The sequence below is a fragment of the Hyperoodon ampullatus genome (genome assembly GCF_949752795.1).
Source record: "Hyperoodon ampullatus genome assembly, chromosome: 4".
NCBI classification, from domain to species: domain Eukaryota; kingdom Metazoa; phylum Chordata; class Mammalia; order Artiodactyla; family Ziphiidae; genus Hyperoodon; species Hyperoodon ampullatus.
The window spans coordinates 123,378,856-123,392,076 of record NC_136917.1 but is presented as its reverse complement, the minus strand read 5'-3'; the positions used below and the strand labels follow the sequence as shown (position 1 = coordinate 123,392,076).

At 35.1% G+C, this 13,221-nt stretch overlaps 1 protein-coding gene across 7 annotated transcripts in view; it reads left to right on the top strand.

Annotated features, from left to right (window-relative positions):
• The window catches only part of ERBIN (erbb2 interacting protein), a gene marked incomplete at both ends in the record, with an annotated part of 68,314 nt that overhangs the window by 21,454 nt on the left and 33,639 nt on the right, over positions 1-13,221 (top strand). For all 7 annotated transcript variants that reach the window (XM_079703568.1, XM_079703564.1, XM_079703567.1 and 4 more), the window contains 7 exons: positions 3,496-3,559; positions 6,209-6,283; positions 8,324-8,468; positions 9,759-9,831; positions 10,133-10,262; positions 10,585-10,700; positions 12,174-12,243. In XM_079703568.1, the coding sequence (XP_079559694.1) occupies positions 3,496-3,559; positions 6,209-6,283; positions 8,324-8,468; positions 9,759-9,831; positions 10,133-10,262; positions 10,585-10,700; positions 12,174-12,243 (673 nt within the window). The remainder of the gene's footprint in view (positions 1-3,495; positions 3,560-6,208; positions 6,284-8,323; positions 8,469-9,758; positions 9,832-10,132; positions 10,263-10,584; positions 10,701-12,173; positions 12,244-13,221) is intronic.

The window sequence follows — 13,221 nt, the reverse complement described above, 5'->3', positions numbered from 1 at the left end:
AGAACCACATTCATTCATTTACATATTGTCTGTGGCTGCTTTTGCTCTACAGTGGTAGAGTCAAGTAGTTTGACAGAGACTTTATGCAAAGCCTAAAATATCTGACCCTTACAGAAAACTTCTCAGACTCCTGTTGTAGTTTATTTGTCAAGAGTTGTCACCTCTTGATAGAAGCATCTTCATTTCTCCAGGAGTTAGTTGTTCTGTTTACTCAACTTCTATAGCATTTTACTTATATCTGTTATGACATTTACTGCATTAGCCTAATTTTTAAAATACATTTTACTCTTGTCTTACCTGGCCAGCATATTCCCATTGGCACATGTACTTGGTTCTTCCTCCTCCCCATCCCCACCCCCCCATGAGTGTAAGGCTTTGAGGGCAAGGAGCATATCTGGTTTTGATTCCCAAAAGACTGGATTGATTAGAGTTTATGGTGATGGTTGTGAGTATAAAGTGGGAATTATCCATATTAAAATTCAAAAAGGTTTAAATTTTTACAGATTTGTTATTGGCATTGATGACTCCTTAGCTCAGAACTTGACTGCTAAGAGATTTGAATAAACAAGGTGTAAATTGTTTACTGAAACATCTAAGCCTACAATTAATATGGTGTCTCTGATATCATAGGTTAATTCACTTATTTTAACTCCTTCTACTTTAAGTCTTTATTTAACTTCAGATCGGGCTCTCTCAGTGTATTTGCAAATGTAATTCTTTACTGCTTTCTTTTTAAGACATGATTAAAATATTTGAGGCCTCACAAACTGTGAAGAGGCCACAGTTTTATGTGTTAGGAAAGTCATGTGCATTCAGGTTATGTGAGTGGACCTTTTTTTTTTTTTTTTTTTGCGATACGCGGGCTTCTCACTGTTGTGGCCTCTCCCGTTGCGGAGCACAGGCTCCGGACGCACAGGCTCAGCAGCCATAGCTCACGGGCCCAGCCGCTCCACGGCACGTGGGATCCTCCCGGACCGGGGCACGAACCCGTGTCCCCTGCATCGGCAGGCGGACTCTCAACCACTGCGCCACCAGGGAAGCCCATGAGTGGACCTTTTTATGATCCAAGATTAGAACAGTGGGAAAGCTGTTTTAAATACGCAGTTAAATGGAATTTAATACCGTCTTAATACTGGAGAGCACAGTACAAAGAACACAAAGGATGTATATTTTTCCTCTGAGACAGAAGAGAAGGTAAAAATGAGTTAAATACAAAGGAATTTTAGAGACAAACAGGATGAAATTTGAGGGATATTGTATTCACTTTCTCCTTGAAGTAGGAAGCCGGATCTTAAATGAATAGATGTAAAAATGAAATGAAAATGAAAAGATGAAATCTTGTGTCTTAGATTTTTGAGGTGTATGAGTAGGACCAAAGTTGCCAATGTTAGCTACAGCAAGTTGCGATGGAGATGCTTTTAGAATTTAACAATGTATTTCCTCTTTTTTATTACATATCTGTGTCATTCACATTTTCCTAAATCAGTTTTAAAACTTAAATTTCTAACGATATTGTTTGTAATTGAATTTTCTAGTGTACTGCTTTTCTTTTTTTTTTTTTTGCGGTACGCGGGCCTCTCACTGTTGTGGCCTCTCCCGTTGCGGAGCACAGTCTCCGGACGCGCAGGCTCAGCGGCCACGGCTCACGGGCCCAGCCGCTCCGCGGCATGTGGGATCTTCCGGGACCCGGGCACGAACCCGTGTCCCCTCCATCGGCAGGCGGACTCTCAACTACTGTGCCACCAGGGAAGCCCTGCACTGCTTTTCTTTTTGTACCCTTTTTAAAAAATAACTTACCCTTGTTGATATAAAGTGTTTAATTGCTGCATGTGAATTTTCTGTTATCTTGTCATTATAAGAATACTGAATTAAGAAAAATGAGACCATGTTTTCTTCTTTCAATCTTACCCTCTCATCACAGCCCTCTTTACCTTTCTCACATGTCAACCTGGTATAGTATTATGGACATAGGAGTTATTATCTAGTCTTTCTTGAGCAGGATCCTGGAGACACCTTTTTGCTTTGTTATAAAGCAAATTGGAACTAATTTACAGGTTTTCAGGACAAAGACAGATGTGAGTAAGGGAGGTAGAATTATAGTACCTCATAGAACCTGAGAATAGGCACTCAGTAAATCAGAGTTAAATAAAGCAGCTTTGAGAAAAATTGGTGTTGGGAGATGAATTAAATTAGTGTTGATAGAATGGCATATTTTAAATGGAAGGGTTAGGGAAAATTAGCTTTCTCTAATGGTAGGTCAGTAACATGATTACATTACAATTATGATATGTATTCTTATTTTTTTTTCACTAAAAAGCCAGATAAATTTAATCAAGTTTTATTTTACTTATTATTATTAATTTGTTGAATTTCAAGAGAAGATAAAAATAATCTGGGTTCTTGTGTCATAATTTAAGGAGTCTGTTGGTTTTTAATGGTGTTAATTTCCTAATTAACATATTGATATATTGATAATATGATTGTATTTTGCCATTATTTTGTCATATCCTAAAAAAAATTTAATGTGTTCCTAGGGAGTTCCCTGGTGGTCTAGTGGTTAGGATTTGGTGCTTTTGCTGCTGTGGCCCAGGTTCAATCCCTGGTTGGGGAACTCCTCAAGCCATGCGGCACTGCCAAAAAAATTTTTTTTAATTAAAAATTAGAAAAAAAATTAATATAGTTCCTTATCTGGGTAGCTGGTAGCACCTCAACCTATTAAATAATAGGTTTTTCTAAAAATAATAATTTAAGAATATAAATATGTGTTTGAATTAATTAGAAATTAGTTTAGTTTCAAAAGTGCCTTCATTGAAGGAGCTATAAAAATACAGCTTAGTTTATTTCATCATGAAATCAGTTTGTACATTCTTCAAGTTTCTGTAGTTGCAGAGATATGTTGGTATTAAGTTGGAAGTTAAAAATGGTATATTGTAGCTTTAATTTAAAATGAATGCAGTCTACGAATTATATTTGTGATTCATGTAAAACTTTATTTTGAATTGTATTGAATTTAATTTGAAAATGTGGGGAACAATGTAATATTTACTGTTCTTGGAATTTTGAATGTTAATTTCCAGTTAATTATCTTAAAGTTTTACAAATATATCACCAGTCTTGAAAAATGGTAATTCATATGAAGCTGCCAAACAATCTAATCATTAGTTAATTTATACTATTTGAAAATTTATTTTGTGGAGAAAATGGAAAATCAGTTACTCGTATTCTGGACTGGGGGTTTAAATTTACTGTAGTTACTTCTTAAGAATAGAAATAACCTGATGAGAAGGCAAAATTAGAGAATAATTGATAACTTATTTTATTTAGAAATTAAATATGACTTTTTTCTTAGAAAATTATTGTTTTTATTTTATCAACATTTGAAAGCCTGTATGTTATTAGATAATACATAAGAATATTTTACACTATAAATTTTAAAAGATTCCATGTAATTGATATTTTTGTATACTTAATTCTTTATTAATCCATTGTGCATAGAACCATGAATAGACTGACCCAGCTGGAAAGACTGGATTTGGGAAGTAATGAATTCACAGAAGTGGTAAGTTCTCACCAACCTCACTATCCATAAGTCTTTTCATTTGATCAAGAGCAAAATGTGAAAATTAATGTGTTTATTTCTCTGCATTTGTAAAGTATAAAATTGGATAAAGGTATACACATATTTTAGGGAGACAAGATATGAACTTTTTTTTTTTTTTTTTTTGCGGTACGCGGGCCTCTCACTGTTGTGGCCTCTCCCGTTGTGGAGCACAGGCTCTGGACGCACAGGCTCAGCGGCCATGGCTCATGGGCCCAGCCGCTCCACGGCATGTGAGATCTTCCCAGACCGGGGCACGAACCCGTGTTCCCTGCATCGGCAGGCGGACTCTCAACCACTGCACCACCAGGGAAGCCCAAGATGTGAAAATTTTTAACAGGGAAAATTAAACAGATAACATCTGAAAGGAGTGAGGGTAAAAATGTAAAATTAATGAGAAACCCATAGAAAAGGTATTTAAAAGTTTTTAGGCACAGGAAGTAGAAACTTCGAAAGATTATAAGGGAAAAAGTTTCATCAGACTAGAATGCATCAGGAAAAGTACTTGTGAGTCAAAAATAACTGCATGGGAGTATTGCTTAGGAATTTACTCAGTGATAAAGTACTTCTCTATAATTTTACTTAATAGCTAAAAGGAAAACATTGAGTGAAACAACTATTATTTTCGAGTTGGTAATGAGACCTCAGGATCGTGTTTTTGCTTTGTATGCAAAGTAGTATGACGCTAAATCAAAAAGGAAAGAAGTATGTAAGCAGTTTTTTGTCTTCAGTCATTGCTCCAAGAGAACTCAGAAAAATAAGCTAGATTTTTCTTTTTTTTTTTTTTTTTTTGCGGTTCAGGGTCCTCTCACTGTTGTGGCCTCTCTCGTTGCGGAGCACAGGCTCCAGACGCGCAGGCTCAGCAGCCATGGCTCACGAGCCCAGCCGCTCCGCGGCATGTGGGATCTTCCCGGACCGGGGCACGAACCCATGTCCCCTGCATCGGCAGGCGGACTCTCAACCACCACGCCACCAGGGAAGACCCCTAAGCTAGATATTTTTTTGAAGAGGAATTCATTAAGAATATCATCATCATTAAAATTTTTACATTATGTTTACAAGCTCGTTTTTTTAAATTGCTGTTAAGTTCCAAATGGTAGTCTTTTTTTTTTTGCGGTACGCGGGCCTCCCACTGCCGTGGACTCCCCCGCCGCGGAGCACAGGCTCCAGACGCTCAGGCTCAGCGGCCATGGCTCATGGGCCCAGCTGCTCCGCAGCATGTGGGATCCTCCCAGACCGGGGCACGAACCCGCATCCCCTGTATCGGCAGGCGGACCCTCAACCACTGCGCCACCAGGGAAGCCCCCAAATGATCGTCTTAAGAACAAGAATTTCTCAGCACCACCAGCTGCATGATTGCCCTTTGGATATTGTATTGTACATTTGCTCACTAAATAGACAGCTTTTCAGCTGAAGTCACTGGAGGAGCATGGTGGTTTTGGGTATCACATGTTTTTTTCTAAAATATGCTATTTTATATCCTTTATTATATTTTAATTGAAGCTGGTATATGATGACTTTTACTCTGTGTTGTAGAAGTTTTTATTCCTTGTGAAAAAAATGAATATTCTGTGCTTCCTAAATTATCTAACTGTTGTACATTTTCTCAATATTTGTCTTATATGTATTAATCTATTTCCATATTAGCTATTTGAAAATTCTAAATTATTGTTTATTTTATGAATCAGAGCATCATTCAGAATCATTAGTTTTAGTACCATTTCCATCTTCCAACATTACACATTAAAAAAAAAATTACTGTTAGAATTGTAACAGGTAAAGCACAGAAAGAGATTTCTTTTAATACAATTTAAACCTAGAATTCTTACGTATACTTAATGTTAACAGTAAATCTGAATGACATGCCTTTTATGTATTACTCATGTTATTATGGTGATTAGATATGATGACACTCCATGCCATCACACTGTCAATGATTGGACACAGGTTTGTGGGATGACAGAAATATCTTCAAAGGATGCATTCAGAAGAGCCTCCAAGGGTGAATACCAATACCTAAGAGCAAATTTTGCCTGAATACCAAAGTCCACTACATCTTTTTAATTTTTTGGTCCTCAACATCATGTTATGAATAGTATTCTACCATGTAATTGCAGGAAGCTGAAAATAACACAATACGCTTATCATATGATTATGCCTTGGTTTACTTACCTTTCCCTTATTATTGGACTTTTAGGATGTATATTGCCTTATTTCTTTTTTCCTCCCTCTAGGTTATCGGAAAATATCTTTTTGTTTGTTTTGTTTTTTAAGATTCCCTAAAAGTCTACATCTTTTTACAGATAATGATTGAGAGTATCTTTTTATTGTATTCTTGAAAATAATGGGTCTTGTTTTATTTATTAATTGTATAAATACTTGAGCCTGTTATGTAATCAAAAGCTTAAAGGAGTTTTATGTAATCTGTTATGGAATATCTGTTTAGTAATATTTGTGTAATAGCTATAATATAGTGGAAAGGCTTGAGTCTTGGCTCTGCTTTTTTTTAAAAGTGAAACTTATCATTAGAAATTCCCAGGGGAGCTTCTTTTGCCAAATAAATATATTCAAGTAAATTAATATATTCCCCCTTCCCCCCAATCTAAATAGCCTGAAGTACTTGAGCAGCTAAGTGGATTGAAAGAATTTTGGATGGATGGTAATAGACTGACTTTTATTCCAGGGGTACGTATATCAAATTTTAAAGACTTTCCTTATTGCTGTCTGTCCTTTGCATTTTTATGAGTTACACATTTTCAAATAAGTTTTAATTAGTTTAAAAATGATTACTTAATTCTTAATACTGTTAGATAGAAGCAAATTACATTTTTTAAAATTGTCAACACATTCCTTTTTTTTTTTTTTTTTTTTTTACAATGTTGTGTTAGTTTCAGGTGTACAGTAAAGTAAGTCAGTTATACCTATACGTATATCCACTCTTTTTTAGATTCTTTTCCCATATAGGTCATTACAGAGCATTGAGTAGAGTTCCCTGTGCTAATCAGTGGGTCCTTATATGATATTTGTCTTTCTCTGTCTGACTTAGTTCACTCAGTGTGACAATCTCTAGGTCCATCCATGTTGCTGCAAATGCCATTGTTTCATTCTTTTTATGGCTGAGTAATATTCCATTGTATATATGTACCACATTTTCTTTATCCATTCCTCTGTTGATGGACATTTAGGTTGCTTCCATGTCTTGGCTATTGTAAATAGTGCTGCAGTGAACATTGGGGTGCATGTATCTTTTTTTTATAAATTTACTTATTTGGCTGTGTTGGGTCTTTGCTGCTGCATGCGGGCTTTCTCTAGCTGTGGCAAGCGGAGGCTACTCTTTGTTGTGGTGTGTGAGCTTCTCATTGCAGTGGCTTCTTGTTGCAGAGAACAGGCTCTAGGCACGCGGGCTTCAGTACTTGCGGCACGTGGGCTCTAGAGCGCAGGCTCAGTAGTTGTGGCGCATGGGCTTAGTTACTGTGCGGCATGTGGGATCTTCCCGGACCAGGGCTCAAACCCATGTCCCCTGCATTGGCAGGCGGATTCTTAACCACTGCGCCACCAGGGAAATCCCCATGTATCTTTTTGAATTATGGTTTTCTCTGGATATATGCCCAGGAGTGGGATTGCTGGATCTATACCATATTTAGAGAGCTAAATATGGTAGTTCTATATTTAGTTTTTTAAGCAACCTCCATACTGTTCTCCATAATGGTTGTACCAATTTACATTCCCACCAACAGTGTAGGAGGGTTCCCTTTTCTCCACACCCTCTCCAGCATATATTGTTTATAGATTTTTTGATGATGGCCATTCTGACCAGTTTTGTAGAACTGGTTTTGTACAATCAAAATTGTAGTTTTGATTTGCATTTCTCTAATAATTAGTGATGTTGAGCATCTTTTCATGTGCTTTTTGGTCATTTGTATGTCTTCTTTGGAGAAATGTCCATTTAGATCTTCTGCCTATTTTTTGATTGGGTTTGTCAACACATTCTTGATTAAAATTCTAAAATTTCTGTAATAAATTTTTGTAAAACACAGTTGACCCATGAACAACTCAAGGGTTGGGGGCACTGACCCTCTGTGCAGTCAAAAATCTGTGTATAACTTATAGTCAGCCCTCCCTATCTGAGATTCCTTCATTGTTATGGGGTTCCTCCTCTGGATCTGCGGTTCTGCATCCACAGATTGAACCAACCACAAATAGTATAGTATTGTAGTATTTACTGTTGAAAAACATCCATGTGTAAATAGATTTGTGAAGTTCAAACCCGTGTTGTTAAGGGTCAACTGTCACTCTCTCTTAATGCCATGGAGTGTGTCCTTCCCAGCGGTTGCAGTTGACTTTATATCTTATTTCATTTTGCCCAGGGAATTGTTGAAGTAAGCTAGTTTCTATGTAGTTTCTTAGCAGCTGACATTGTGTTCATTCTCAGACCTAAAGCCATACGAATCCCCATATTTGCTCTCCTCCTTGCAAATGATGGGCAGCTAAGTTCCCAAAGAAAAGTATATGTCTGGTGTCACTCTGCTGGGCTAACATTAGTAGGAGCTCTTAGCTTTATTACTGAATCCATTACTAATAGCATTAAAAAAATTATGAATCCTCTCATATAAATATTTAATTTTAAATTATAACTTGGCATTAGGTTTATTATCTAAACTTTTCACCACTTACTGTTGATGGAGTCATTAGATTTCCTTTTTTTTTTTTTTTTTTTACCTACAGTTTGTCGGTAGCTTGAAACAGCTCACATATTTGGATGTTTCTAAAAATAATATTGAAATGGTTGAAGAAGGAATTTCAGCATGTGAAAACCTTCAAGACCTCCTATTATCAAGCAATTCACTTCAACAACTGCCTGAGACTGTTGGTTTGTATTGCTGTCTAAATCATGTAATTAATGTTTGCTAATATAAAATATGAGAAACTTAATGCCATTGCTTAATTCAGACCTTCCATATATCAAATTTTATTTGTTATGAGATAGTTTCACTGTTCTCTGAAGTCATACATCGTATTTGAATTTTTTTCTGATGTGATCAGTTATACAATTTACTCTTTTGTTGACATTACTGTGTTTCTTTAAGGAAATGTCATTTTTATCACTACAGTAAAGTTTAAATTCTTTAAAAGAGTTTAATTTACCCAAATTTGGTTTAACTCTTCATCGTGGCCATTATCTAGTAACTTTTTTCAATCTTAACTACATTTTAGACTCACAAGAAGACAGCCAGATAAGCAAAATCCTACGAAAATCTATGCAGTTAACCCTTGAACAACAATGGTTAGGGGGCCAACCCTCTGCACAGTGGGAAAATCTCATATAATGTTAGTTGCACCTTTGTATCTGCATTCATTTCCTCCCTATCCATGGTTCTGCATCCATGTATTCAACCAACTGTGAGTCATGTAGTACTGTAGTATTTACTGTTGAAAAAAATCTTCATGTAAGTGGATCCATGCACTTTAAACCTGTGTTGTTCAAGGGTCAACCGTGTTTGTGTAATTGTTTGTCTGATGATGCATAAAGGAAATTGAATTATCTTAACCAAAAACTTAAATCTTGGCATCTTCATGTTGTTTAAATATAAAAATAAGAATTATTTTTACATATTTTTCAATTGAATTACATAACTGTTTTAGCTCAGGGTACATTTTGCAAACTCTACCATAATTTATTCAATACTTTTAATTTTAAATTAAACTCCATTTTTATTGTTTTAGTATATGTACAATATGTAGAATATATTGTTATACACGTAAGAAAACTATGGTCATAGTACCACTTCTTTAATCCATTGATACCATAAGTTTGTGTTGTGTATCTTCACTGTGCTATCACGGCATTGTTTTAAGGAGCATGGCTACCACAGTGAGCAAAGGGAGACAAAAAATACATACTTTTATGAAGCTTACATTTTAGTGAGGGTTAAATCGATAAATATACACTACTGTTAATAGGTAGTATGTATGTGAAAATTTAAATACAGGGTGAGGGAATAGAGAGTTGGTGGGGTTGGGGTGGTATCTTTTTTAGATATGTTGGTTTTTAAAAGTTCTTTATGATTCATGTCAAATGTAATATGTGCTCACATTGAGTGTTGGTTGACTTGATTCTAGTTCAAGATGGAAAATTGTATATTATTTCTTCCCTCAATAGGTTCATTGAAGAATGTAACAACTCTTAAAATAGATGAAAATCAGTTAATGTATCTACCAGACTCTATAGGAGGGTAAGATTTTTGTGTATTAATAGAACTAGAAGATTTTTCTTTCGGTTCAGCATGCCATATATTGTTTTCAGATAATTGTTAACATCTAAAGGAGCTTCCAAAAACATTTAAATAAGCAGTTGGTTGCAGGTTGGGTTTATTTATAATGAAGACAGGCTGATTTTTTTATAGGTGAACTTTAATGGAAGTAGATTTTCTCTAGGTTTGTTAAAGTCAAGTTCAAATAGTCATATGTTCTTAAGTTTTGAATGATATACAGGAAATCTTTTGTTAAAATATGTGCTTTCTTTTTTAATTAAAGGTTAGTGTCAATAGAAGAACTGGATTGTAGCTTCAATGAACTTGAAGCTTTGCCTTCATCTATTGGGCAGCTTACTAATATAAGAACGTTCGCTGCAGATCATAATTACTTACAACAGTTACCCCCAGAGGTACTGTATTTAAAATTTATTTTGAATTTTTATTTTTCTAATTATTAATTATAGATATCCAGTGTGGTTTTCTTTATTTTCTTTCAGAAATAATTTTGTAAGTAAGTTATTTATTTTCTGAATAATAATTAGCTATATTGATTTTCAAGAGATACGTAAATACTTTTCTTCATACATGGAAGTTAATAATTGAAAAGGGAAAATATAATTCCTTTTATAAATGAGAAGAGTATTTTTTATAACTTTGGAAAATGATACTTCACTTAATGTCTGTTAAGCAGTAGGCGAAGTTTTGATCCAGAATTCTGTGTTTCTCTTTCAGATTGGAAGCTGGAAAAATATAACTGTGCTGTTTCTCCATTCCAATAAACTTGAGACACTTCCAGAGGAAATGGGTGATATGCAAAAATTAAAAGTCATTAATTTGAGTGATAATAGGTTTGTAACAATGTAATTCATCATTTGGTTTGTAGAAGACATCTACTGGATGAAATTAAAATTTCATTATATGTGTTAGAAAATCTAATGCATGTTTTTCTTTTCATATATATTTTTGTTTTTTTGTGTAGAATTTTCATTTGAAAGAATGATTTAATTTTACCTGATGTTAATTATCGTACTGTGGTTATTTGTCACATTTCATTTTTTGTTGACTTTAGCTTAATTATCTCCTTATAGTAGCCATTTTTATTTCTAAAGTCAGATCTTCACCTTAATACTGCTGTTGAACAAAGCAGCTTTTATTCTAATCTACTCCTTGTATTAATCTGGGCAAAGGTGTGATTAGACACCCACTCAAATATTTTTGGACAACACAGCCAAGGTATAGAGCAAAATAGATCACAAATTGGAACAGTGTTTAAGTTAACAGATTGTCCATAATTTTTTTCTGATGTAAAGATACTAATAGTGATAAAAGAACATTGTAAGGGCATTTTTACATTTTGCTTTTGTAGTATCTTACAAAGTATTCAAAACAGCCCTATAAAATAATAAATGGGTATTGCCATTTTTTGGAGGAGAAAATTAAGACTCAGATTTAAGGTGATTCACATAGCTTGTAAGATAGAGCTTTAATGTAAACTCAGTTTTCTGACTAGTTAGTGTATTCAAACTGTTCCATATCATTTAAGAAGAACTACTGTCCCTGCCCCCCCTTTTAAATTATTAATTATAGCTATCCAGTGTGGTTGAAAATTAAATCCCTTTTAAAATTAAATCCTTGTTTCAGCCCATACTTTGTCCCCTAAAACTAGAGCCCTAAGTTCCAACACCCTAGGTTTCTAGAGACCTAGATTCCCTAGGTTCCTTGAAAGTTAGGCATAGAATAGATAGGCATAAGACAGAAGGTTTAAGTAGGGTGCTGTTCCAATTTAGCATTCTACTGAGTATTGCTATTACTTTGTTTTTACTCATTATAGTGTTAAAATAGTCTTCTTGAGTATGAAAGTGCTGGGTCACAATGAAATAAAAAGAGTGCAGTATTTATAACAAGCTCTTACTCAGAGTGGCTCCTATAACAGTTTGTTCTCTGTAAAGTCAAGTAAAACATCCAAAGCAATTTAATGAGACATTGTTTAATTTGTCCTTGCCTTTGCAGTAAGGTAGGGATAGTTACCAGTTTTTCTTAGCACATAATTTTTTTGAGGTTATTAGATTATCCATTTTCCCCCCAATCAAATTGATTCAATTGAAGAATTATATTTTTAAAATTAATTCTTATAAAACTGAATAGTATTTTGTCTTATATCCTGTTCAAAGACCTATACTGGGTTTTCTCCTGAATTAAATGTTTTTCTCCTATTTTCATATGCAATAATATAACATTGTTTAGAAAACCATTAGATCTAGCTCTCATTTTAACATTTCTCATTTTTAAAGTTTAATTTTTGTTTGTATTTTTTCCCACAGATTAAAAAATTTGCCCTTTAGCTTTACAAAGCTACAGCAATTGACTGCTATGTGGCTCTCAGATAATCAGGTAGACATTCTGATTTTGTAAATTGATAGAATTCCAGTTATTCTATATGATTATGCATTCTAATTTACTTAGGATTATTTAACAGCAGTTCTAATCTGGTACACATGTAAAGACACATGTATAAGGAAAATACTGGAAAATACTTAGATACAGATAATTTTTTGTGAAATATGTGTAGATTCATGAATGGTAAGTCCTTTGGGGCTTGTCTAACTTCTGTATCTGTAAAAAGATAGATTAGGACAGAGTTCTCCCTAACTTTTTAACATTTTTATAGAGACTCTCTGTGGCTTATATCTATATAAATTTGATAATTATGCTTCTAATCAAGCACTTTGACAAACCTTGAAGAAGTATTTCTAAGGAATTAAGACTTGTTCCTTGGACTTCCCTTTGTTTGACAAACATTTATTGAAAGCTTACGGTAGGACATGAACTGCTGTGGGAGCTGGAGTTATACTGATGAAGCAAATAGAATCTTCTTACATTCTCATTGAGTTTACATTCTCATGGGAGACAGAGGCAAAGAAGTAACTACATAATAATGTTTCAGAACTACAGAGAAAAAGTTTGATAGGCATTGGAACAACCCTGCTATTGGAACCCTGATAGCAGGGTTGGAGTAAACATCCTATTTTAGATAGAGTGATTTAGGAAGTATCTGTCTGAAGAAGGGAACAGTAAAGCAGATTCTCAAATGAAATTGAGAGTGAGCCATGCTGGGACTTCCCTCATGGGGCCGAGGTTAAGAATCCACCTGCCAATGCAGGGGGACACGGGTTTGAGCCCTAATCCAGGAAGATCCCACATGCTGCGGAGCAACTAAGCCCGTGCACCACAACTACTGAGCAACTAAGCCCATGCACCACAACTACTGAGCCTGCGCTCTAGAGCCCGTGAGCCACAACTACTGAGCCCACGCGCCTAGAGCCCGTGCTCTGCAACAAAGAGAAGCCGCCGCAGTGAGAAGCCCGCGCA